This window comes from Lactuca serriola, chromosome 2 (genome assembly GCF_051521515.1).
Source record: "Lactuca serriola cultivar US96UC23 chromosome 2, Lser_US96UC23_V15, whole genome shotgun sequence".
NCBI classification, from domain to species: Eukaryota; Viridiplantae; Streptophyta; class Magnoliopsida; order Asterales; family Asteraceae; genus Lactuca; species Lactuca serriola.
In genome coordinates, this window is record NC_136409.1 from 222,359,094 (window position 1) to 222,384,354 (window position 25,261).

Below are 25,261 nucleotides of genomic sequence, written 5' to 3' on the forward strand. Positions count from 1 at the left end.
GAGATACTATGACTTATGTTTAAATGGGATGGTTTTAATAACTATGGTTTATTTATGATTTAAAAATGGAATTTTTGGACCATTTTTTATGGGTGTTACAAGTAGAAACACGAAAAAGGAAAACACAGGGGTGTTTTGGCATCTCCGATCAAAAGGAGACGACGAAAGAGGACAGAGTGGATTTCTCCGGTACGAACTGCGAAGGAAATAGGGGGATAGATGCGGAGATCTTGATAGCCAGTTTTTCTTGTGGTTGCTTCTCGGCCGTCTTGTCCTTATAGAGGGTTCTTCGGCGTTGAACAACAGCAACGAGTAGTGGTGTTTGGGTGATGTTTATTCGACAGGAGGAGGATGAGGAATATACGCATCGTAGACGATATATTTCTTGTTCTTTTCTTCTTCTTCGTTGGTTTTATGAACGAGAGGGAGAAGGATCAATAAAATACCAATGTGTATTCCTCTTAGTTTATATTTGAAGCCAATGCGGATTTGTAGGTGATTTTGATGTTGAATTTGTGTATAACCAATCCTGGGAATGATCTTGGAGAGTACCATATATATATATATATATATATATATATATATATATATATAATATATATATATATATAAATTTAGTGTATGTGTGATTGAAGCGTGAGTGTGTGAGGAAATAATCGAGAGTGAGGCAGGGAAGTTAAAAAAAAAAGGTAATTTCAATTTGAAATTTGGATGACTTTCAAATGTGAAAGTCTTCCTTTGACATTTTAGAGGTATAATGAGTTTTAAATATGCACAAGTTATATATATGATGTAAGTCCCATTTCTCAATTCTCGTGTCATCATACCGTCTCATGAATTTTTTTTGAAAGTGTCCTCTTGTTGTCTCGATTGTGTGATTCTATAATTGCATACGGAATTCAATTCAGGTATACCGAACTCCAGGAATTAGCATTCAATGTTTCGTGATTAGTTGGATCTGATTCTACATATTTTACGAATCTGATTTTGGTCGAGATTAAAAATGTGATAAAAATTGATTAAAATAATAGACCATAGTCTGAATTCAATGACGTGCTTAGAAACAATTTCGAGGCTCGTAGCTATTTCGAACGAAGTGGTGCACAATTCGTTTAAGAAAAATTAGATAAATACTGATTTTTATAACTTTAAAAAGGCATAACATTCTCATACGATCTCCGTTTTGGATGTTATTTATATCCACGTAATCAGGAGAACGTAATCTATTCAAATTTCTTATCCATAACTCTCAAATATACTTAATGAAAAATTTTGTTTTTAACATCACAAATATAATTGTTTTTTGGTGATTTTCGATTTGATCTTCAACGATAGATGGTTTGAGCAGTTTGAGATGTTATGAATGTAATTATGAATATAATACCTTTAATATACATTATAAACATAAAATTACACACAATTAGTCCTCAATGCATAACGGTTCGTGGTGGTTTGACCGCCAAACTCTGACCAATTTTTACCAATTGTTACATTATTCCCCGTTGAAAGGAATTTCGTCCCGAAATTCAACGTGTAGATAAAATATTATAAAACAATTAGTGGAGTTCTCCTTTCTCTTGATTCACCCATGATCTTTTTTATAGCCGATTTAAGTCGCATAACTCAATATTGGGTATTTGATCGGATTAAATGGCTTCATTCTAAGCCCATAGCGAATAAAGGGACATGGAATAATATCAAATCCAATATTTTAAAGGTAATCGAATCTTACATACAATTCTATTGTGTGTACTATCACAAATATGAAACATTAGCACGGTTTCTTAGTACACTTCGTTGAGAAAGAGATAGTAAGTGTGTCGTCGGACATACACTTCTTGAGTTTTGGCGCATGGAAGACGTCATGCATGAGATTTAGCTCTTTAGATAACTTCATATAATAACAAGACCAAATTATGTTAAGAAATTCGAAGGTCCTTTGAGTTGCTGGTTTAACCTGCATCGTTCTCTAAGTCGTATCATTCCTCAAAAGGAAAGTGTTTAAAGTTACACAGTCTCTGACTTGGAAGTTGAGACTTAAATTTTTATTTACATAACTCTCTTGTCATGCATGACCAGTCTGTAATCATTCTTAGATTCACATAATCGTTTTTTTGGATCTCATGAGTGATTCTCGGATCAAAATGCAGTGCATCATCTACATGCTCTTTGTTAAGATTCGTGTCTCTGATCATTGCTTAGCATATCAAGGATTGACACTTTCATCCGTATATTGCTTAGGTGATAAGTGTGACAACCGTCAATTTCCGGTCAAGTCAAAGTCAACTAAAGTCAAAAAGTCAAACCAGTCAACTCAATTAACCCTTGTGTACTAGGGTTTACACTATGTTATTTCCGTACAACTCGTTATTCTAATGAGAAATCATCAATTGAAAAGTTCGTATATCTAGATTTCATTAACCTAAAACGGCGTTAAGTAAGGAACCAAACCGATAAAACAATGTTGCATACTCATCGGGAGTGTGTAAGATCCTTGAACATGGCTTAACGGGGCTTACGAACCTTGCATTACGGAGCCAAACACTCACAAATGTCACACACGAAACCTCTCTCAATCGTTTTCACTCTATCCCTTTTTATCTAGAATCTCTCCAAGAATGTCAAATCTCTCCCAAATCTCTCCAAGTATGTGAAATCTCTCCTAAATCTCTCTCTGTATGAGAAATCTCTCCCAAATCTCTCCAAGTATGTAAAATCTCTCCCAAATATCTCTCTGAATGAGAAATCTCTCCAAGAATGTCAAATCTCTCCCAAATCTCTCCAAGTATGTGAAATCTCTCCCAAATCTCTCTCTATATGAAAAATCTCTCCAAGAATTTCAAATCTCTCCCAAATCTCTCCAAGTATGTGAAATCTCTCCCAAATATCTCTCTGAATGAGAAATCTCTCCAAGAATGTCAAATCTCTCCCAAATCTCTCCAAGTATGTGAAATCTCTCCCAAATCTCTCTTTGTATGAAAAATCTCTCCAAGAATGTCAAATCTCTCCCAAATCTCTCCAAGTATGTGAAATCTCTCCCAAATATCTCTCTGAATGAGAAATCTCTCCAAGAATGTTAAATCGCTCCCAAATCTCTCTCAAAAGTTCCCGTAACTTTTTATAGTCATTCGGGTCATCCCGACCCTTAACCGGGTCAAAAACGGCTCAAAAACGGGAGTCTACGCGAAAAACAGACTTAAGGAGCCGAAACCTTGTCAGAAGCGAAGTTGTCAGAAGCACCATGAGAACCGAACACTGCTGATGAAGAACCGAAGCCGAACCTCGGATGGCCAAAGGTTCCCTCGGACCGAAGCTCAGCAGACCGAACCTTCGCCCTTCGGTCCCCTCCTCTTCCTTTGGGTTCCTTCTTTCCCTTCTCTCGGTTCTCAACCTCTTAGGAGCCGAACCTCGCAGGTTCGGTCCAGGTTGCCGGTTTTTGACCCCAAACTTCGTTTTAAGCCCGTTTTTTGAGATTTGAACGCGGGATTTTCACCCAAACTCATATTTTAACGTAATAAACCCCATATATTCATATTTTAATTATATTTTGGGGAAAATCTTTGCCTAAGAATAAAATCTAGTTGGTAAGATATTTAGGAGGAGTGTTGACTTTTCTTTAGTGTATGACACAAGCAACCTCCCATACCCACTCCATGACCAACCAACACCCCTCCTCACCATACCTAGTCACATCCTTGTGCTTTTTCCCTCTCTTTCCAACCCTCCCCACGTTCTTAGAGCTGGAATATCCATCCTCTCTCCTAACATTCTCTCATTTTCTCATTCTTCCACACAAGATCAAACACCCTTTTCTCTCTTAATTCTCTCACTAAAATTCGAGATTCAAGGCATACTCCAAGGCTTTTCTTCTTCATTTGGTAAGTATTATCATCTTTCTTATGATCATTACACATCCTTCTACTCATATCATAGAATGCTTAAACAAATTCCATCACATTGGTGTTAGAATCTCGAATCTTCAAGGCAATCTTCTTAGTGTTCTTGAGTTGAACACTCCTTTTTCTTCAACATCCATCCACTAAAATCACACAAGGTGAGTTCATACCACTACATTTTCAAGTTTTCTTAAGTTTTTAGGGGGGGGCGGGGAATACAAGTTAAAACACCAAGAACATAACTAAACTTTTCTAACAGCTTTCATCAGAAAAGTTGGACTCCATTCACGGACTGTTTTGGACAACTTAAACATTTTAGTTTTCAAAACTGTATTAGGTGCAAATAGTTCAAGTTCTTAGCTTTAAAATGACTACTTGCACATCTCCATACGATTTTTCTACAATTTATCGTGATTTTACAAAACTGCCTATCATTTCAAGAACAAATCTGGACCAGTCTGTGAATATGAACATTTTAACACAAGTTAAAGACTTCCAAAAATAATGATATAAATTATGAATAAACTAGACACATTTTAGGAACTCTCAGAATTTACAGATTCAGTTTTCGACTTCGTATGATTTTTCTATGATCTTTCTAAAACAGCGTAGAAAAGTTAAAAACTAGTTAACAGCTTATAACTTTCAACACACTTTGTAACATGTTGAGCAAAGTGTTAAATCTTTGATGACTTCATATTTTACATGTGTTTTTGTTGTGGTATAATTATATAACAGAAAATACTCACTGAATTGTAAGAATCCTCCATCATTACCATTAGTACAAAACAAAGCAAGATAAACATAGTTATATTTTGCTATACATTTGACTTACATAGAAAAAGGTTCTTATACACCACAAACAAACATACTAAACTATAATAGATATAGTTAGGTTGCTTATACATTTCAAACATCTTGATAAACTATAATAGGTATAGTTTATGTTCATTTACATTACAAAAAGTTTTCATACGAAAAGGGGTACAAATACAAAGTACCGGTTTTATACAAAAAGGGGTACAAATACAAAGTACCGGTTGTATACAAAAAGGGGTACAAATACAAAGTACCAGGTTTTCATACGAAAAGGGGTACAAATACAAAGTACTGATTTTATACGAAAAGGGGTATAAATACAAAGTACCGGTTGTATACAAAAAGGGGTACAAATACAAAGTACCAGATTTTCATACGAAAAGGGGTACAAATACAAAGTACCGGTTTTATACGAAAAGGGGTACAAATACAAAGTACTGGTTTTATACAAAAATGGGTACAAATACAAAGTACCAGGTTTTCATACAAAAAGGGTATAAATACAAAGTACCAGGTTCACATGAAATAGTTTTCATGATATTAAAACTATATTTCATCTAGCATTGTTAGACTTCAGCTATAATTGCTAAGTGTATTTGCTAGAGTTATATAAGAATCTAGTCACAATCGACTTAGAATTGGTAGGCCCGCCTTATCTCCTGTTCCTTGTTTGGTTGTGGACCCGGGGCAGACCCATTATATTCAACGGTTTATTTAACTTAATTTTTATATAATTTATATACGCTGAGTGATAATAGAAGGAATCTATAGGTCTTTCTAGGATTCATTATCGCATAACATAGAAGCATTCATTTCATACATAATAAGGAAAATATTGGATTTTCTGGAAACATACTTTGTTACTTTTACAAGGAAAACGGTTTAATTCTAAAATAAAACTCTTATGAACTCACCAACTTAATCGTTGATACTTTTTCAAAACTACTTGTATTCTCAGGAAATCAGAGAAACAGGAAAACATCAGCGACGTTAAATCGTCAAACAATTTATTTTGTCATCATAATGTAATTGATTTTGAGACACGTAAACACATACTTTGGTGTAACTTTTTCAATTATATTTATGATGGTTGTATTTGATGGGTTTTGGTCATAAGACATCCTATGTGCTCATACAAACCCTAAAGCTTGGATCTAGGTTTCTCTATTGTACATACTTTGAATCCAAGACTTTGAACCCTAATTCTAGCATATGGAAATCAGAATTCACATGTAAATAGGTTTAAGAACATACCTTGATTGTTATATAGCAATAACAATCCAATTCCTCCTTGAATTGACCTTGGAAAGCTGAGAGTCACAAGTGTCACTCCTCTAATGGCTTACAAACACCATAAGCAAGTGGAGAAGGTATAAAGAGAGAGGAGGGAGGTTAGAATTCGTCCTTAGGACCTCTTGGGAAGGGTTGGCCGAATTCCTAAGCCCTAGGGGGTTTATATAGGTGTAAAGATTAGGGTTTTAGTCCTTATCCTTATCTAGTTGCTTGTCCACCAAGCAACCATAAGATAAGTCCTAGAAATCCTTATCCTAGTCGAATTCTAAGGGATTTACACCTCAAATTCGTTCACCATATATATAAGATAATCCTTACCTTATTTTGTAACTATCACATAATTACAATTCAGCCCCTCTAGTTTAATTAATTACACTTGATCACAAAATTAATTCTTAATTAATTATTGACCAATATTAATTAAAAAATATGATTTCTCCTTTAATATATTATTCTTATAACATATTAATAAATCATAATAACCTCTCTCTCTTTATTTATTTCTCCATTCAAGTTGCTTTGGTGAAGGCAACCCAAAAGGACCATGCACCATCGGGTCAAGTACATACCAAAATAGTTATGGACTTAGACACTAATCCAACAGTCTCCCACTTGGATAAGTCTAGCAACTATGCTGCGTATGACTTCGGATCCCGATCTGCAATCGTAGCTTTCCAAAGCCGTTGTCAACTCTGATCATATCAGATACGCGTGTCCTTAGATAAGGGATCATATATTCCTCCATTCTAGATATCGTATGAGATATGATTTCAAATCATTCTCTTTGCACTATATCTCGATTTCCGATTTATGACGACTGACTAATTGAACAAATCAATTAGCCTTAGCCCGGCCGAGCATTTACGTTTGTCATCACTAAATCATCGAGGGGCCCAAAGATATCGCTTTTATCTTACTTTGAATAAAAGGAACGGATAAACTTTGATACAATGCTCGCTTGCACTCACGCACCGAATCACACACAACAATATGTTTTATGACACCAAGTTACTAGTGTGTTTACATATTATCAATGTGCAACCGATTTGCAAGATACAACTCACACATCTCGGTTTCAAGAATATAAGATGTTATCGTCTCACCAATCACTCTTGATACAATCCATGGAGTGATCCAAGTGAGCGTGGGTTTAATCCAATGCTCAAATCATATTCGTAAGCACTCATGAACGTTGCAACAAACATTTGCTTATGTCTAATACTTTTCTAGACAATCCACACACCAATTCACGACAGTCTTCATTCATATCTACTTCCAACATATGAACGACTGTGGCCCGTTTGAATAGTTCGATTATTCTTAATAACCTCAATTATTCTGGAAGTCAAAACATGCAAATGTGAAACACAAGAATAATACTAATCCCATATGGCCTCAACCCTTTGAGCATAAATAAAACACCTTTTATTTATCACCATATTGATTACTCATTATTTGTAGTTTCGGGTAATCAACTTCTTACTTGAATTCCAACACTTGTCTCATGCTCCTAGCATGCACACAATGTTTACCTATGATTCTTACTTTGTGAAATAGATCACATTGAACACATTTCCAATCCTTCTCATTTCACAACTCCAAATCTATTTTTCATAAGTTAAAGAATATCAAATTCTTGCTACTTATAGAATATGCTAGATTCTAACATTCTATGCAACTATCCTTTCGTAATGTCACTGCACTAAAGTCACAAAGACTATTGCCAATGATATTACAAAGTCTTCTATCGGAGATTGTTACAAGACAATTCCTTAGATATGATGTCTCTCATCCTTTTGCATAAAAGTTCCTAATCTAGTCATAGATTTTCAATATTCAATTCCCAATATGGACACACTTCCATATTTTCCATATGACAACTCATTCTTAATAGAATCTTATCTATTCATAATAAAGTCGATATGGTCCATCCAATATGGAAACATTTCCATAATTTCCAATACTATACTTCCAACTACTCACAAGCGACCAATCCTCGTCGAACTTGGATTGTCCTTTGATAGTTGTTTAATTATTTTAGTCTAAACCGATTCTAGTCCTTTTTCCCTCTAAATGTGCTAGACATTTGGAAAATTTTAGAATGGTCAAACATTAAAGCATTTGCAATCGATCCTATACCCGAAGCGTATGGGATACGACGCATAATGTTTTATTTGCTATGTTCTCAAAATTCGAATTGTGAAGAGGGATGCCGTAATCATAATCGAAATTTTAAGAACACATTTTGTACCTTTTACTAAATTTATTAACATTTCTCAACCTAATCTTTTAGATTTGAAATGAAGCATAATATTCTTTCCCTTAATTACAGCAAAACAACTCTTCAACTATTGCGACTTTGCAAAGTATGACTCTTGTTTTCTATAATTAATATTGCTAACCTTGCAATACTTTCCTTAATAATCATACAATCATAACATTTATGCTCCCACTATCATGATGATTATTATAAAACATAACAATTATGCTCCCACTAGCTTCGACATGTATTCATAAACATCTTAACTTTCAGAAAACAATACTTATTGAATTTCTTAAGTTCATGTTTTTAATACTTAGTGCTTTGATAATCTTTTATCAAGGTTTCTTGAACTTATACACATTTGCCTTCGATAGTTCATATGTGTGTCTAAACAATTAAGACTAATTGCCAAACCTCACAATTCAAATTATGGAAAGGGATGCCGTAACCATAATCGAATTTGAGAATGCAATTTTACAATCACTATCTTCTTAAAATCTTTCTTAGTGAAAGCATTTCCTCACAATCATTTTCATGAAGGAGGAAATCTTATGACACTTAGATTTGAGCGGTGTATGTGTTCCTATCCATGTGAATTTGTCAAAACCAAAGTTTACGACAAATTCAAACTCTTATGGATCGAACTTTCTTGATCTCGATTTCTTGCCTTTATGGTAGCACAGCTGCCCACCATGTCTTCCAATTAGTTAAGCAGCTCACCCTTTCCTATCAATGTACCTTTCATTGATTAAGGTGCTTTGCCTTTTATGCGTTCAAAATGAGAACTCATAGAACTCACATGCATAATTAACTCGATTGGATTGGCACAGAATCAAAATAATGTCAACACGATAGGTTGTAAACCTCAACTCGTGTGCTAGTGATGATCGATAAGGTTTATTTGATTTGTTCTTGAAACCTTTCAAGACCATTAAGACTCCCACTGACTCCTTGACATATAAGATTCTCTTGTCAATAAACATTTCTTGACAAACAAATATTCAAGAGTTAGTGTAGTTTTTATCAAAACACTTCATAAATTGGTCCTAGTTGGTCTTTGTCTTATCCAAGACATCACAACTTTCCACATTTAATGAAAGTTACAAACCTTCTTAATACCTTTCACTCAATGTCACAATCTTAACTTTAAGATTTGTTATTGGAACGAAGTATGATTGACTTATTGATTTAACCATTTCTTCAATTCTTGATTCCTCTTCTTAGACATACAATTGTACAAAGACTCACTTAGAGGATCAATTGAGATATGGTTCTTAATCATTAAGACCTATCATAAAGCATAAAAGGTACTCTCCCTTCATCTTAGAATGGAGTAACTTTTATCTTTCTGCCTACTTGATTCTTCTTATTCGTTCTGCTATTGATTTAAACCCTTTAATCAATTCAGAATTACACCTAATCATGTAAGTATAATCATATTTACTAAACCTTTAGTAAATCATGGCGAATATCATTTTTACTCTTATGGTGGACTTGATCAACACGCAACATTGTGTGCTTGATCTCTTAGTCCTTCACTCGACACCTTGTCAACAAATTAGTCTAATTTCCATATATGAAATTTCTCATTCATCGTGCAACCAAGTTGCATGATTCCAAATTTCTGTCCAATTGAAACTTGGGCGATGAGAAAACTCTCCATATTTGGTAAATTCTCGACTTTTCCATAAACACCATAAATAAGAATCATATCCATTTGTTGTAGAAATATGCAAACACCAATTTTCATAACGATTTCATTGCAAGGAAATAAACAAATAAATACATAAGTCAAACAAAAATTTATTTTATTTATAAAAGCAGCGGAAAACATATGTCCTTACAATGCAAAATCCATTGAAAACTATGTATTTCAAAAGAAAAATTTCTAACAACTCTATCATAACTATCTAAGATCAAAATCTAATCTTCAAGTCCATGCGATCAAGATCCATTCCTTGTGATTAGATTCATCTTGCTCTTTCACCAAGCTTCCTTTCTTTTCACCGATCCTGTAAAACATTCAAATGCAATCTTATTACATTATGTATTAAGAACTAATGAATAGGAACTTAATGGAGTTAGATAGTGGATTTTACCTGAAGCGCAGTCATACTCTTTGACTCTCCCATCTTCTGGACTCTTCAGGCTCTTTGGGCAGACTTGTATCCAACGCCCTTTCTTTTGGCAGCAAACACAAGTCGGTTCTCCTAGAACGTCCTCGGAAGTATGGTCGGTTGACTCTCCCAACAAATACGCTCCATTGCTTCGCCAAATCATTTCTGATTCAACAACAATGAGCATGTAAGTTAGGTCAATGAGGTTGTCGTCATGATCCATCATATAATACTTTCTTTTGAACTCATTATATGATTCTGGAAGTGACTGCAAAACCCAATTCATAGCCAACTCATTCGGGAATGACACACCCAACATTATCAACCTATCAATGTGTGATTTCATTCCTAGAACGTGGGCACACACGGGCTTACCATCCTCATGTTTCATTTCCAATAGGGCTTTAGTGATGTTGAACCTTTCAATTCTTCGATCTTGTGGGTTAGGGAGAACAATTGGAGGAGGAGGAGGAAGTGAAGCATGATTTCTCGTTCCTCGATTGAATCATGGAATACCATCTTCATGTGGAATGCTTGTTCCACGGGATTTGGGAAGACCATAGTTGTCGAACTTTGACATCTACAAAACGGGAGAAAAAACAAATTCAAGTTAGTTGATTGATTGAGTCCTTAGTAAATCACCCAAATGAAATACTAAGGCTAGGACCCAACACAATATTCTACAACTCGGGAGAGGGATGCCGTAACCCAAATTGCAGAACATTTGAAGGTAAGTGAATGACGATTCACTAACTTCCACCACGAAAAACGAAAAAGAAATTTAAGTTTTAAATCTATGAAAACTCCTAGATCCTTTGAGATTCATTGAACTTTCAATGGCATGTTTAAATCTCGATATGCCCCTCTTGTTTGTGACTGGGATGCCGAGGATCACAAAGCGGGTGTGAATAACCATGCAAACTTACATGGTGCCCTCACATGTTACAGTCACCTATTCGATGTGCCGGTAAACCACACACGCTCCACCGAACTATGACAAACATTGAGTCACCCTTTGCTACCTTTGCTTAGACCCATTTAGTGTGCAGGTTAACCACACACGCTCCACTAACGTCTTCGCAAGGGCACAAAGTGTAATTTCATGGAATTGCATCAATTCACTTTTGCCTAAGTAACTAAGATTGGGAATTTCGAAAAACATTTAGTTACTTTAGTAATTCATTATACGTATAATGGAAGGTTTCGTCCTATCCTACCCGTTCGGCTAACGACCCTCCACTAGTCAAGAGTGCGGTGGGTAAGAGTGGATACCCATTCAATCGCCATTTTATAGGCAATTTCCTTAAACACCCCTTATAGACCAGCTTCATGAATGAGGCCTACTAACGGTAAGACTGACTTTTACTCATACATATATATAATGTTAGACTTTTAATGTTATATATAGTATAGGGTGTATTTTATGCTTTCAAAATACTAGGTGGTCTAATTTAACAATTATACCTTCAATTCAATTAAATTGTAAACCTAAACTTTTATGGATTTATTAAACTTCTTTTAATTATACACCTTAATTAATTAACAAAACCATAAGGGTGTGATTTGAACTTTTTCAAAACTATACTAGAGTTTTAGAATTTAACATTCCTAATTAAACTTTTAATCAACTTTTAAATTCCAAAACTTGAGGGCAAGTTTTGAAACATTTCAACACATTAGGGTTTAGAATTTAGTGTATGACACAAGCAACCTCCCATACCCACTCCATGACCAACCAACACCCCTCCTCACCATACCTAGTCACATCCTTGTGCTTTTTCCCTCTCTTTCCAACCCTCCCCACGTTCTTAGAGCTGGAATATCCATCCTCTCTCCTAACATTCTCTCATTTTCTCATTCTTCCACACAAGATCAAACACCCTTTTCTCTCTTAATTCTCTCACTAAAATTCGAGATTCAAGGCATACTCCAAGGCTTTTCTTCTTCATTTGGTAAGTATTATCATCTTTCTTATGATCATTACACATCCTTCTACTCATATCATAGAATGCTTAAACAAATTCCATCACATTGGTGTTAGAATCTCGAATCTTCAAGGCAATCTTCTTAGTGTTCTTGAGTTGAACACTCCTTTTTCTTCAACATCCATCCACTAAAATCACACAAGGTGAGTTCATACCACTACATTTTCAAGTTTTCTTAAGTTTTTAGGGGGGGGCGGGGAATACAAGTTAAAACACCAAGAACATAACTAAACTTTTCTAACAGCTTTCATCAGAAAAGTTGGACTCCATTCACGGACTGTTTTGGACAACTTAAACATTTTAGTTTTCAAAACTGTATTAGGTGCAAATAGTTCAAGTTCTTAGCTTTAAAATGACTACTTGCACATCTCCATACGATTTTTCTACAATTTATCGTGATTTTACAAAACTGCCTATCATTTCAAGAACAAATCTGGACCAGTCTGTGAATATGAACATTTTAACACAAGTTAAAGACTTCCAAAAATAATGATATAAATTATGAATAAACTAGACACATTTTAGGAACTCTCAGAATTTACAGATTCAGTTTTCGACTTCGTATGATTTTTCTATGATCTTTCTAAAACAGCGTAGAAAAGTTAAAAACTAGTTAACAGCTTATAACTTTCAACACACTTTGTAACATGTTGAGCAAAGTGTTAAATCTTTGATGACTTCATATTTTACATGTGTTTTTGTTGTGGTATAATTATATAACAGAAAATACTCACTGAATTGTAAGAATCCTCCATCATTACCATTAGTACAAAACAAAGCAAGATAAACATAGTTATATTTTGCTATACATTTGACTTACATAGAAAAAGGTTCTTATACACCACAAACAAACATACTAAACTATAATAGATATAGTTAGGTTGCTTATACATTTCAAACATCTTGATAAACTATAATAGGTATAGTTTATGTTCATTTACATTACAAAAAGTTTTCATACGAAAAGGGGTACAAATACAAAGTACCGGTTTTATACAAAAAGGGGTACAAATACAAAGTACCGGTTGTATACAAAAAGGGGTACAAATACAAAGTACCAGGTTTTCATACGAAAAGGGGTACAAATACAAAGTACTGATTTTATACGAAAAGGGGTATAAATACAAAGTACCGGTTGTATACAAAAAGGGGTACAAATACAAAGTACCAGATTTTCATACGAAAAGGGGTACAAATACAAAGTACCGGTTTTATACGAAAAGGGGTACAAATACAAAGTACTGGTTTTATACAAAAATGGGTACAAATACAAAGTACCAGGTTTTCATACAAAAAGGGTATAAATACAAAGTACCAGGTTCACATGAAATAGTTTTCATGATATTAAAACTATATTTCATCTAGCATTGTTAGACTTCAGCTATAATTGCTAAGTGTATTTGCTAGAGTTATATAAGAATCTAGTCACAATCGACTTAGAATTGGTAGGCCCGCCTTATCTCCTGTTCCTTGTTTGGTTGTGGACCCGGGGCAGACCCATTATATTCAACGGTTTATTTAACTTAATTTTTATATAATTTATATACGCTGAGTGATAATAGAAGGAATCTATAGGTCTTTCTAGGATTCATTATCGCATAACATAGAAGCATTCATTTCATACATAATAAGGAAAATATTGGATTTTCTGGAAACATACTTTGTTACTTTTACAAGGAAAACGGTTTAATTCTAAAATAAAACTCTTATGAACTCACCAACTTAATCGTTGATACTTTTTCAAAACTACTTGTATTCTCAGGAAATCAGAGAAACAGGAAAACATCAGCGACGTTAAATCGTCAAACAATTTATTTTGTCATCATAATGTAATTGATTTTGAGACACGTAAACACATACTTTGGTGTAACTTTTTCAATTATATTTATGATGGTTGTATTTGATGGGTTTTGGTCATAAGACATCCTATGTGCTCATACAAACCCTAAAGCTTGGATCTAGGTTTCTCTATTGTACATACTTTGAATCCAAGACTTTGAACCCTAATTCTAGCATATGGAAATCAGAATTCACATGTAAATAGGTTTAAGAACATACCTTGATTGTTATATAGCAATAACAATCCAATTCCTCCTTGAATTGACCTTGGAAAGCTGAGAGTCACAAGTGTCACTCCTCTAATGGCTTACAAACACCATAAGCAAGTGGAGAAGGTATAAAGAGAGAGGAGGGAGGTTAGAATTCGTCCTTAGGACCTCTTGGGAAGGGTTGGCCGAATTCCTAAGCCCTAGGGGGTTTATATAGGTGTAAAGATTAGGGTTTTAGTCCTTATCCTTATCTAGTTGCTTGTCCACCAAGCAACCATAAGATAAGTCCTAGAAATCCTTATCCTAGTCGAATTCTAAGGGATTTACACCTCAAATTCGTTCACCATATATATAAGATAATCCTTACCTTATTTTGTAACTATCACATAATTACAATTCAGCCCCTCTAGTTTAATTAATTACACTTGATCACAAAATTAATTCTTAATTAATTATTGACCAATATTAATTAAACAAATATGATTTCTCCTTTAATATATTATTCTTATAACATATTAATAAATCACAATAACCTCTCTCTCTTTATTTATTTCTCCATTCAAGTTGCTTTGGTGAAGGCAACCCAAAAGGACCATGCACCATCGGGTCAAGTACATACCAAAATAGTTATGGACTTAGACACTAATCCAACAGTATTTACTTTGAGCACTATTATACTCGTTGTTGTGATAGTATACATGAAGTCCTCCACCCCCGAACGTTTCCGCCATCCTTGGTTTGGGGATTGTGACAATAAGACCTTTATGTTAGTGTGAAAGGAATTGTAATTGGTCAAAGAGTATGACCTTATTGCACTTGGTTAGCATTGAGAGGGACGCTGATTGGGTTCTTGTTAGGCGGTGGAATGAGGTTGAGTATCTTTAGGCCCCCGTGGTGTTGGTCATGAGTTTCCATGCGATTGAGGGAATGGCGACAAGATCGGTGTAATACCAGGAGCATTCTAGATTTGGATTGTGGGCCTATTAATCATGATTGTTGATTTCTTCTGTTTGTCGTACTTTCGGTGTTGGTACATTTTTGTAAGGTATGAGACTTATGAACCAGCTGGTTCGAATAAAGTGAGCAGTTAAGGGTTGTTGTGAGTATCAGTCGTGTATCAGAAGTCTCTACGGAGTGTCTGCATTGTAAATCCCGTTTGTTCGCAAGCTGTTATTAGGGGTTTTGTTACCAAGGTTGGGTATCGGTTATGGAGTCTCTAGTTATGAAGTTTATTGTGAATGTCTTGAGTGGTTTGTCAGACGGGATGCACCTGAGCTGATGAGGGTTGGATGAATATTAGTTCTAGAATATGGGATCTAAAGTCTAGATCTAACGGGTCCCGGTCTCGGGAAGCCCATTGATAGAGATGATTAGGTGAGTGTACCTTGAGAGTCCCTGACTCTGCGGATCTCATTGGATCTATTTTCCGAGTCATTCGGAATAGGTTCCGTTCGCCGCAGCTCAAACCCTCTTTCTTTCTCGATGCTTTTCTGCGGACTCCTCTGTCGCCGACTCGATGATCGTCGCCGCTGCTGCTCCTCTCTTCTTATACAAAGGAACCGCCGTTGGCCACCGCTTTTTTCTTTCTCCTTCTCCGACGAGCAGTTGTTGTTAGCCGTCATCATTAGAGCACTACCACCGTCGATGTCGTTGTCTTCATTTATGTTATGTTTTTTGCTTTTATTTTTCCAGTTTAATCATCCCCTCCCGATCAAACTGTTGGGGATGTTAGTGATTAGGGTTTAAGCACAAACCTTTTAGGGTTTAGATTAAGTCTTTTATATATTCCTATTTATATGAGGTTTAACCTCAATATTTATCAATGAAGCATTCTATTATATAACAATTAAATGCATTTTTATTCGTTATAAATCGGTTTTGAAAGGCTATAAGCTTAGGAATCTAGAGACAAACAAAGTTATTATCGGCTGAAGCTTCATTTTCAACGAAACCGTGAGGTTTTACTCCTCAAATAACAAAATCACATTGCAATAGGTTTATTTTCCTAAACCCATAAATTTGTACCATGATTCTCCTTAAGCATGTTGATTTTCATGACAGTGCTTGGATTCTAGTGGAGCACACTATTGATCCATAAAATACCAAAAATTTCTACAGGGAAACATTGTTTTGTCGACACCACAAGGTTCTTCTCCCGAATCTTATTATATTGTAACTTATAGAGTGTTACGAGGGTTATTATACATTCTAACAGGTCCACTGAAGCTACAAGTATAGTTTTTTTTATTTATTTTTATTTTATTTTTTTGTGGGTGGGGGTCAATAACTCATTTATTTATGAAATTTCAGAAAAAAAATGTGGTTGTCTGATCGGTTTGCAACTCCTAGAACAAAAACTTTATGCTACAATTTTTATGTATAGTAATTCATACACAACAATTTATGTTTTATGGATTTGTACAGTACAAACATATAAAACACAAATTATTATGGCTAAAAACTTTTATATACGGATCAAATACTCATTTTTTTAGGATTGAAACAACACTGAAAGAAGTTGGCTACAAATATTTTCAGATAAAAACATTACAAAATACCATAAATTGTCATCTCACGTCCTCTTTACTTTTTTACTTTTCTAAAATAAAATCCATGCGCATTACTTTTTTGTCGGATGTTCACTTGAATTTCTGTAACAAAATAGTAATATAAAATTACTTCGTCATAACTACTCTAATTTTATATTTCATTGGAATGAACTATTTTCTAAAAGTCCAATTTGTCCCGCACACAAATAAATGTCTTTGTTTGATTTTCAAGATGTGACGGAGTTGGACGGCAAAAAAGGTAGATTGCATTTTAAAATTTTAAATAATCTGTGACCACAAAAATGTGAAGAAACTTTTAAGGTTTTATGTTTTTTGTATTTTAAGGTTTATAAATAATGAATGAAATCATCTAACACGAAACGTTTAACGACTTCATAGATGCATTTGAAGCAAGTTGGATACGAAAGGGTCGGCTAAACACTTCATTTTTCGTATTCATCAAAAAAAACTAAAAAACCGTTAAAGGGTCTATCATCTATCATCGGTTCAAATAATAATTATTACAGGACAAATACCATTTTAATGATAAATCATAAATAATAATAAAAAAAATTGACCACACGATTAGAAGTTTTTAATAAAGTAGAAACAATCTATTTCAGTTGATTAATTAAATTGCATTAGTCGACATCGTGAATTCGTGATCATCTACAACAAGATTAGCTCAAGAGTATGATACAAACTGTTTCAGGTTTCAACCCTTTTTTAGAGTTTAGACACTTTTGAATCAATCAAAAACGCAAAATGCATAGAGTCAAACCTTATCATCTCGCAAAACCGATAAATAATTTAAATAAACATGAACGTGAATGTCTCGTTATAAATTGAATTTGGAGTTGTGTGTGGGATCATTTCAAAACGAACAGAATTTCAGTTTTAACCACATACTTATGTATTATCATAGAGTAAGATTGCAACATTTCAGCAGTTAATAGAAAATCAATATAAAGCATTTTTATTAAAACAACAGAAAATAACCAAGAATAGGAACAGAAGTATATCCCCATCTTGGATTAGGATTAGTGGATTACAATAAAAGCCCAAACACAAACCACACAAAAGGAAACTAATAATCAAACAGACCCAATTAGAAAGAAGCTAATGGCCAAACAGTATCCACACGAATCTCAGCCGCACGTTTTACATCCTCTCAGACGCAAGATACCACGGTAGTTCAACCCATAGGAAATCACACCACGCTCCAAATTCTTGACTTTGACTTTATTATTGTTTTATTCAAGCAAGCACACGACACGTATTTATTTAATATAAAGAAGATCCGCCCGTTTTACTATATGGCCAATACCAAACCCGGGACAGATTTTCCGACCCGATTAGAGAGGGTGCTCTCCCAAAGAGAAGGACAATGAAGCGAAGTAATGGAGCGGGATTTTGAAGAGTTAGTAGTAGTAGTAGTACCGAAACGAGTGACGGTGAGGGAAGTGTTGAAGTACTCCCGTACCTGAGTGATTATGCCATACGAGTTAACAGTCCAGGCGTGGATCCAGGAGATTTCGCGATCCTGATCGCAGCCTTCGACGATGACTGTAGATCCAAACGCGTCAATGGAAAGAGGAACGAATTCGAAGGAGTCGGTGTTGTCGTTGTCGGTTCCGGTGAGCAATCGCATCATATACTGGTGAGACGGAGGGCCATGGAACCACCACTCGAGGTCAGGTGCTAAGAGCTTGTGGACGGTGTCGACGTCGCGGCAGCTTAGGGCATGGTAGAGCTGGAGCACCACGCTCTTATTGCTGGAATCCTCCAGAGCTTCTTGAGGGTTAGCCAGTTCGGTCAGAAATTGACGTCTTGTGGGTACCTTTAGAGAGAGAAATAGAATTGATTTCCGAAGCTGTTGGGGTCGGGGATATTGCAAATGGAAATCGAGTTTAGCTTTTATAGGGAGATAGACGTTAGGGGTAATTTCGGTATTTACTCCATTTCTTTTTTCGTGCGTGTGTGTTCTGCCTATGACTGTATGTATGCCCAAAATACGCGTATTATTATTTAGTTTTTAACAATTATATCACGTATAACTTTGGTAGTGTTTGTTTTTTATCTGCAGATCTGTGTGCCGTCTTCTGTCTGCGCCGCGCAAATCACGCGCAGACATTAGCCTCCACAGACTGTTTGTTTTTTTAAAAACTGCAGACCTAAAAATGTATGTGCGCCCTCTTCTTGGCGCAGATGTGGACCAGAGTCTTCTAACATCTTCAGGCATCTTCTAGTCTAAAAAAACATATATATATATATATATATATATATATATATATATATATATATATATATATATATATATATATATTTATTTTAAGTTTTTTTTAATTTATATTTTTTCCAACTTTATTAATGATAAACATTTTGAAAAAAAATTACAAAACTTAAAAAAAAAACGTTTGACGATACAAACATGATATTTTTGACAAATTTATAAATAAAGATTTATTAAAATAATAGTTGTTGAAGTTGTTTATATAAATATGAAAAAAAATCATAATATATTCTTATATTTTTTTGCCAAATTTTGTAAAATATTATTTAATACAATATCATCAATTTCTCGAAAAAATATTTATGATACATTTTTAATGGATTTAATTGAAAAAATCGAAGTTTACTTCCATTCATTTATATATCAAATTCTTTGATCACTAATTATAATGTTTAGTTATAACTTTGCAACTAAAGTTGTTGGTTTTTAACAAATATATACGTTAATTCATACCATTTTTATTTTTATTTTTTTATACAATAATACATAAAAGTTGATCTAGATTCGTTAATTATTTAAAACAAAGTCATAAAAATATTAAAAAATCACTTTGAAGTATAAAAAAATCAGTTTATTTTACTAACCCGCATATGTTAAAAAAACAAACAGTCTTCTATTTTTAGACTGCAGACGTTTAGTCCACATCTTTTACTGCAGAGGTCTACAGATGTGGTTCGCATATTGCATACATTTTGCCTCAGAAAAAACAAACAACACCTTTGTAAATCCTTTACAAAAATGAAACATAATTATATAAAAGGTAAATTTCACCTTAGTCCAACCATGTTATATATTTTTGTTTAAATAGCTTTTTTTTGCAATAAAGGGGTTCGAATTGTTAATTTACCGGTCAAATTGGTACGTTAACCGGTTTTAAAAGGTTTCGAAGACAAGTCACAGTCCACGTCATCCAATGAGTTAACTCTAAGTCAACTCGTCGTAAACGTCACCGAGTTGAGCCCGGTTTCTTTACTTGGGACCTATTACACATAAAAGGAAGGGTTTATTCATTCAAACTTCGGTGACTTGCACTCTATATTCTATGATTATGGGGTTAAAATAGTTGAGCAACGTATCAAAGTGGATCGCATAAATGAGGAAATAGGTTGTGATTTGGTGAATTCTAAGGTCGGTTTACTCACTATGCAACGCCATTTAACACATACCAAGAAGAGGGTGCACATTCTGACTGTTCTGGTGGTGGGACTGATGGTAGTGATGTTTGGTTTCCTCGTGGAAAAAGTTCACTCTCTTATCAAAAATTGATGTTTAGGTATTGATGTGTTTGTGATGTTTAGTTATCGATGTGTTTGTGTAGGATTTTGTAATTATTAGAAGTTGTTAGGGTTAACGTGGTGTGTTGTGTTCAATGTATGTTATAAACATAGTGTTAGTGTCTTAATGTTCTCATAGTGGAGGTTGAAGACCTGTGTAAGCACAAGCAATTTTGTATAAACTGACTATGTAACCTTGTTGAATGAAATCGAAACGAAGACATACATTAATGGGGATATGTGTTATGCTAGGGCATCTGAATGCTATGACTAATATTATTATAAAATTTAAAATAAAATTTTCTAAGACACTAACCCTATTTCAATGCAGTTAGTTAGTGCCAAATTTGGAGGTAGTTTCGTCCTTTCACCTTTTAGCATCGAGTATTTACACAATAGATAGACCTGTGGCCAATTTTTACCTTGTTTTGCTTTCTTGTCCTTGCTTCTTTGGAAGTAACGTTACGAAGCTAAAGGGATCGACGAAATCGGTAGAATGTTCATGTGGATTTGATGTTATAATACGAACCTCAACTACTCAGTCAAGCCTTGGATGAATGTTTGCCCCAACAAGGTATAGATCGATTGCGTTTTCCTTCAAAATATAGCCCTATATTTAAAAATGGTTTCTTGTGTTTTTGCATCTAAGTCGCAAATCTTTCATGACAGGGCCCACGTGATGGGTTTATATGTTGGGCAGACCAAGTGGAGACTAGGAACACAAGGGGTGACGCACAGATGATTGCAATTTTGGTTACGTCAAATAAGAAGCTTCACTCGGATGTTAGGAAGCTGAAAATTTTGTTAATTCTTAGTTGGGTTGTTTTCTTTGTGATAATATTTTACAGATTGTTAGGAATTGGTAATGGAATTTTCTTGTGATGTTTAATAAGTAACATATGTGGTTGTAATCGTCTTTCACTTTAATGAAAATGTCATTTTCTTGTGTTGTGTAATAAGTACATTCTTTAGATCCACATAAACATACAATAATAGAGAACATACACTAATTGGACTACTAAGGGGATCACATAAACATACAATAATAAAGAAGATACATCATAAAACCATGCACGTCCATTACATTACATAAAATCATAGGTTCAAAAATGCAAATAACAACACACATACTAGTCTAACAACCAACTCTTGTACATAGAATGCATCAAATATCCAAACTTAAATCAAACAACATCTACCATTAGTACATAATGATAGAAAATGAAACTTTTTCCCATATTCAACATCCAATAGATTATCACATGTATTCCCCTCTCCAGTTTTCCCTTCAACCCTTTTACCTACTTTTTTCTTGATAATCCTTTCAGAAAGCTTCCTTTTTCGTGCGCTTTTCCTTTGTCTTCAAGTCTTGCATCTTCATTTGGTTTTGTTCCACCTATTCCTTCCCCCTCCGTTACCATCTTTATAAGTTGATCTCTTTCTCTTCTTCACCTTGATTTTTTTGGGCTTTTCAACTTGAGGACATGTAACCTTGTTATATCCAACTTGCTTACACACATTGCATAAAAGATTTTTCCCAAACTTTGACACAGTGTGTTTTGTAGTCTTTTCACTTGGGTCCTTTCTTCTATTAAATTTTGGTCTACCTGGCATATTTCTTTTCAAAGGTGGCAGTGGTGGTATGAATTCAGTATATGGCCACATATTGCTACCATTCATCCCCTGCATTGGATACTTGCAAGTATTCTTGTAAGCTGACACATAGTACATAGGATCCACATAACTTCCAACATCTCTATTACGATAGGAGATAGTTGCAATTGAATGCACACACCTATACCCATTTAATTGCCACATTCTACAAGAACATGTCTTTTTGTCTAAATCCACCACAAAAGACTTTGCCAAGTTTCTTGTCACAAACTAGTTTAAACCAGTTGGTAAAATCTGTCAATATCTAATGACATTATAAAGAAGTTAGTCTATGTTATATTTTTATCTTATTAATTAAAGAAAAGATATTTACCTTTGAGCTTTTTTGCAACTGATTCACTAAGGTTATAATTGTTGGATACAGATTAAATTCAAGCCATGAACTACCTTTGATGCTCAAACTAAACTGCTTTTCCATAACATACAATCTAATTTCTTCTACTGCATCACACATCCTACCTTCCTAAAAGAAAGCTCTAGAGCATGATTTTGGATTCTTATCCATTAGATATGTAAAGGCTACAGGATTAAGAGGTTGAATTTCATTCATTGATGCATTGAATAAAGGCTCAGTAGATGCCTTACATGTCTTCCAAAACATCCTCTCAAAGTGTAGTCTAGTGAAAATTTCCCGAAGTTGGCAAGAATACGCCTTGCACACTATCTGTGTTTAGCAGTAGGCAAAATCTCTTTAACACATCCAACGGCCCCTACACAATAAAGGTTAATTGTTAAACCAATACAACTAAAATTTAGTTTAAATAACACTAAAGACTAAGTGACATACCTTATATTGATCTGACATCAAAGTAAAATGAAACTTTTTTCCATTCCTAAGCCATCCTCAAAATTCTCCAAAAACCATTTTCACTTCTATTTGTTTTCCACACAAACAAATGCCCATGAAATTAGGAAAATATGATTATTAGCATCCTTTCCAACTGCACATATTAACACTCGAGTGCATAATCCCTTTAAGAAACAACCATTCAAGGTTTAGTCCCTCAAAAGATACGTAAAACTTACTAAAATATGTCTTCCCATTAGGCATACTATTCACATCCATTTTCATAGTTAATCCATGGTTTGATCATTCAATCTCCTCACCATATGACCACAGCTATGCATAGTGCTCAACCAGTGTGCCTTCAATTAGCTGAATAGCATGTTACTTTACTCTCCTACACTGAACCATACTCACATTAATTCCAAAAGTTTGTTTGACCTCTTCCATAAGCAGCCTAACATTCATTTTTTTATGTAAGAACGTAGTCGTTGTAACACCAGCATATTCAGGCTAGTCGATTAAGATATATTTAGCGTTAAAACGATTGTTGGTAGAAGATTGTTTAGGAAAATAATCTTAACTAAAGTTATAGTGTATGTAACAAGGATTCCATACATATAAGGAACTCTGAAATCTGATTTCGTGTGAAGAAATTATGATCTTTCGAAGTTTCACGTTCAATCAGTATGTTGTGAATAATGAATCAGAGATAGGTGGTTTATTAGCCTAAGAAGTCTAAATGAAATTTGTAGTAGTCATTAAACCGATAATGGGAATATAGAGAATGTCCAAATCCGACTTCATAAGTCTTCATAAGTAGAAGTTATGATTTTTCAAAGTTTCAACGTAGTAGTGGATGACTCAGAAACCGAAATTAAAATCGATGGATTGTTCGGAAAAGCAATCTAAAGGAGAGTTGAAGATCTCATCAATACCTATACGTAGATATAAATGATGGGTTTTGGTATACTACAACATCCTATGGTACACATACAACCCTAAATGCTTTGGATCAATATTTTCTCTAATTATACATGCAATATTGTTTCCAAAGCATTAAGCCTACAACTAGCATACAAATGACATAATCAACATAAAAGTGAGCTATGTAATTACCTCGTTGTTGTAGCTTGTAGAACTTCTTGAGTTTGTCCTTTAAGAGCTTAGTGCCCCATGTGTTGCACCTCAAATGGAATCACACAACACCACCAACAATGGAGGATATTGAGAAAGAATACTTGAACTCAAAAATCGGATATTGCTCTTCCAAGAACACTAGGGTGCCAATTTTAGGAACTAATGGGTTTCTTATATAGTGTGGCAAAACTAGGGTTACACCATATAAACCCTAATGTGCATGATCTTCCATATTCCTTAGGCTCCATGGGTTTAAACTTCCATGGATCATCCATGGATTGTTGCATGGGTTTAACCCAACCTAAGGAATCATGGATCATTGGCCCACAACATAAGACTGAATGATTTTACCAAATCAACCCCTTATATTTAATTAGTCTCTTTTGATCACAAAATTAATTCCAAATTAATTCTTGATCAATACTAATTAAATAATATTATTTCATATTAATATATTTTAACTTACAATATATTAATAAATCTTGAATATCCTCTTCTCACAAGTCCATCCTTCTGGTGACATGCAACCCAAATGGACCATGCTACTCTCGAGTAAAGTATATACCAATTATAGTTATGGGCTTAGACACTAAATCCAACAGTATCCCACTTGGATAAGTCTAATAACTATTATTGCAAGTACGACTCCACAACCTGACTAGCAATTGTAGCTCTTAAAAACTGTTGTCGAACTCTGACCTAGTTAATGACGCATCCATTAGATAAGGGATCATATATTCCTCCATTCTACATATCGTATGGACTGAGACATAGATTTTAATCATTCTCTCTGTCCATCTATTGTTTCCCGATTTTTGATTTATGACGACTGACTAATTAAACAAATCAAATCAGTCCAGGCTTGGCCAAGCACTTCAGGTGTCATCACTAAATCAACGAGGGGCCCACAGATATCGCTTTTAACCACATGGGGTAAAAGGAACGGATAAACTTTAACTCATATGCTTGCTTGTACTTACTCATCAAATTACACACAACAATATGTTTTATAACACCAAGTTACTGGTGTGTTTACATATGTCAATGTGCAACCGATTTGCAACTACAACTTACACGTCTTGGTTTCAAGAATATAAGATATCATCGTCTCACAATCACTCGTGAT

General features: G+C 34.6%; 1 protein-coding gene across 1 annotated transcript; it reads right to left on the bottom strand.

Moving 5' to 3' along the window:
• Positions 1 to 17,919: 17,919 nt before the first annotated feature.
• Positions 17,920 to 18,874, bottom strand: LOC145088658 (wound-induced protein 1-like). The gene has a single exon (XM_079027037.1). The coding sequence runs from the start codon at positions 18,622 to 18,624 to the stop codon at positions 18,283 to 18,285; it is 342 nt and encodes a 113-aa protein (XP_078883163.1). The 5' UTR covers positions 18,625 to 18,874; the 3' UTR covers positions 17,920 to 18,282.
• Positions 18,875 to 25,261: the final 6,387 nt, after the last annotated feature.

Bases quoted from the DNA above. Each gene is read 5' to 3' on its own strand.
- LOC145088658 (XM_079027037.1), bottom strand. From the start codon at position 18,624: ATGATGCGATTGCTCACCGGAACCGACAACGACAACACCGACTCCTTC.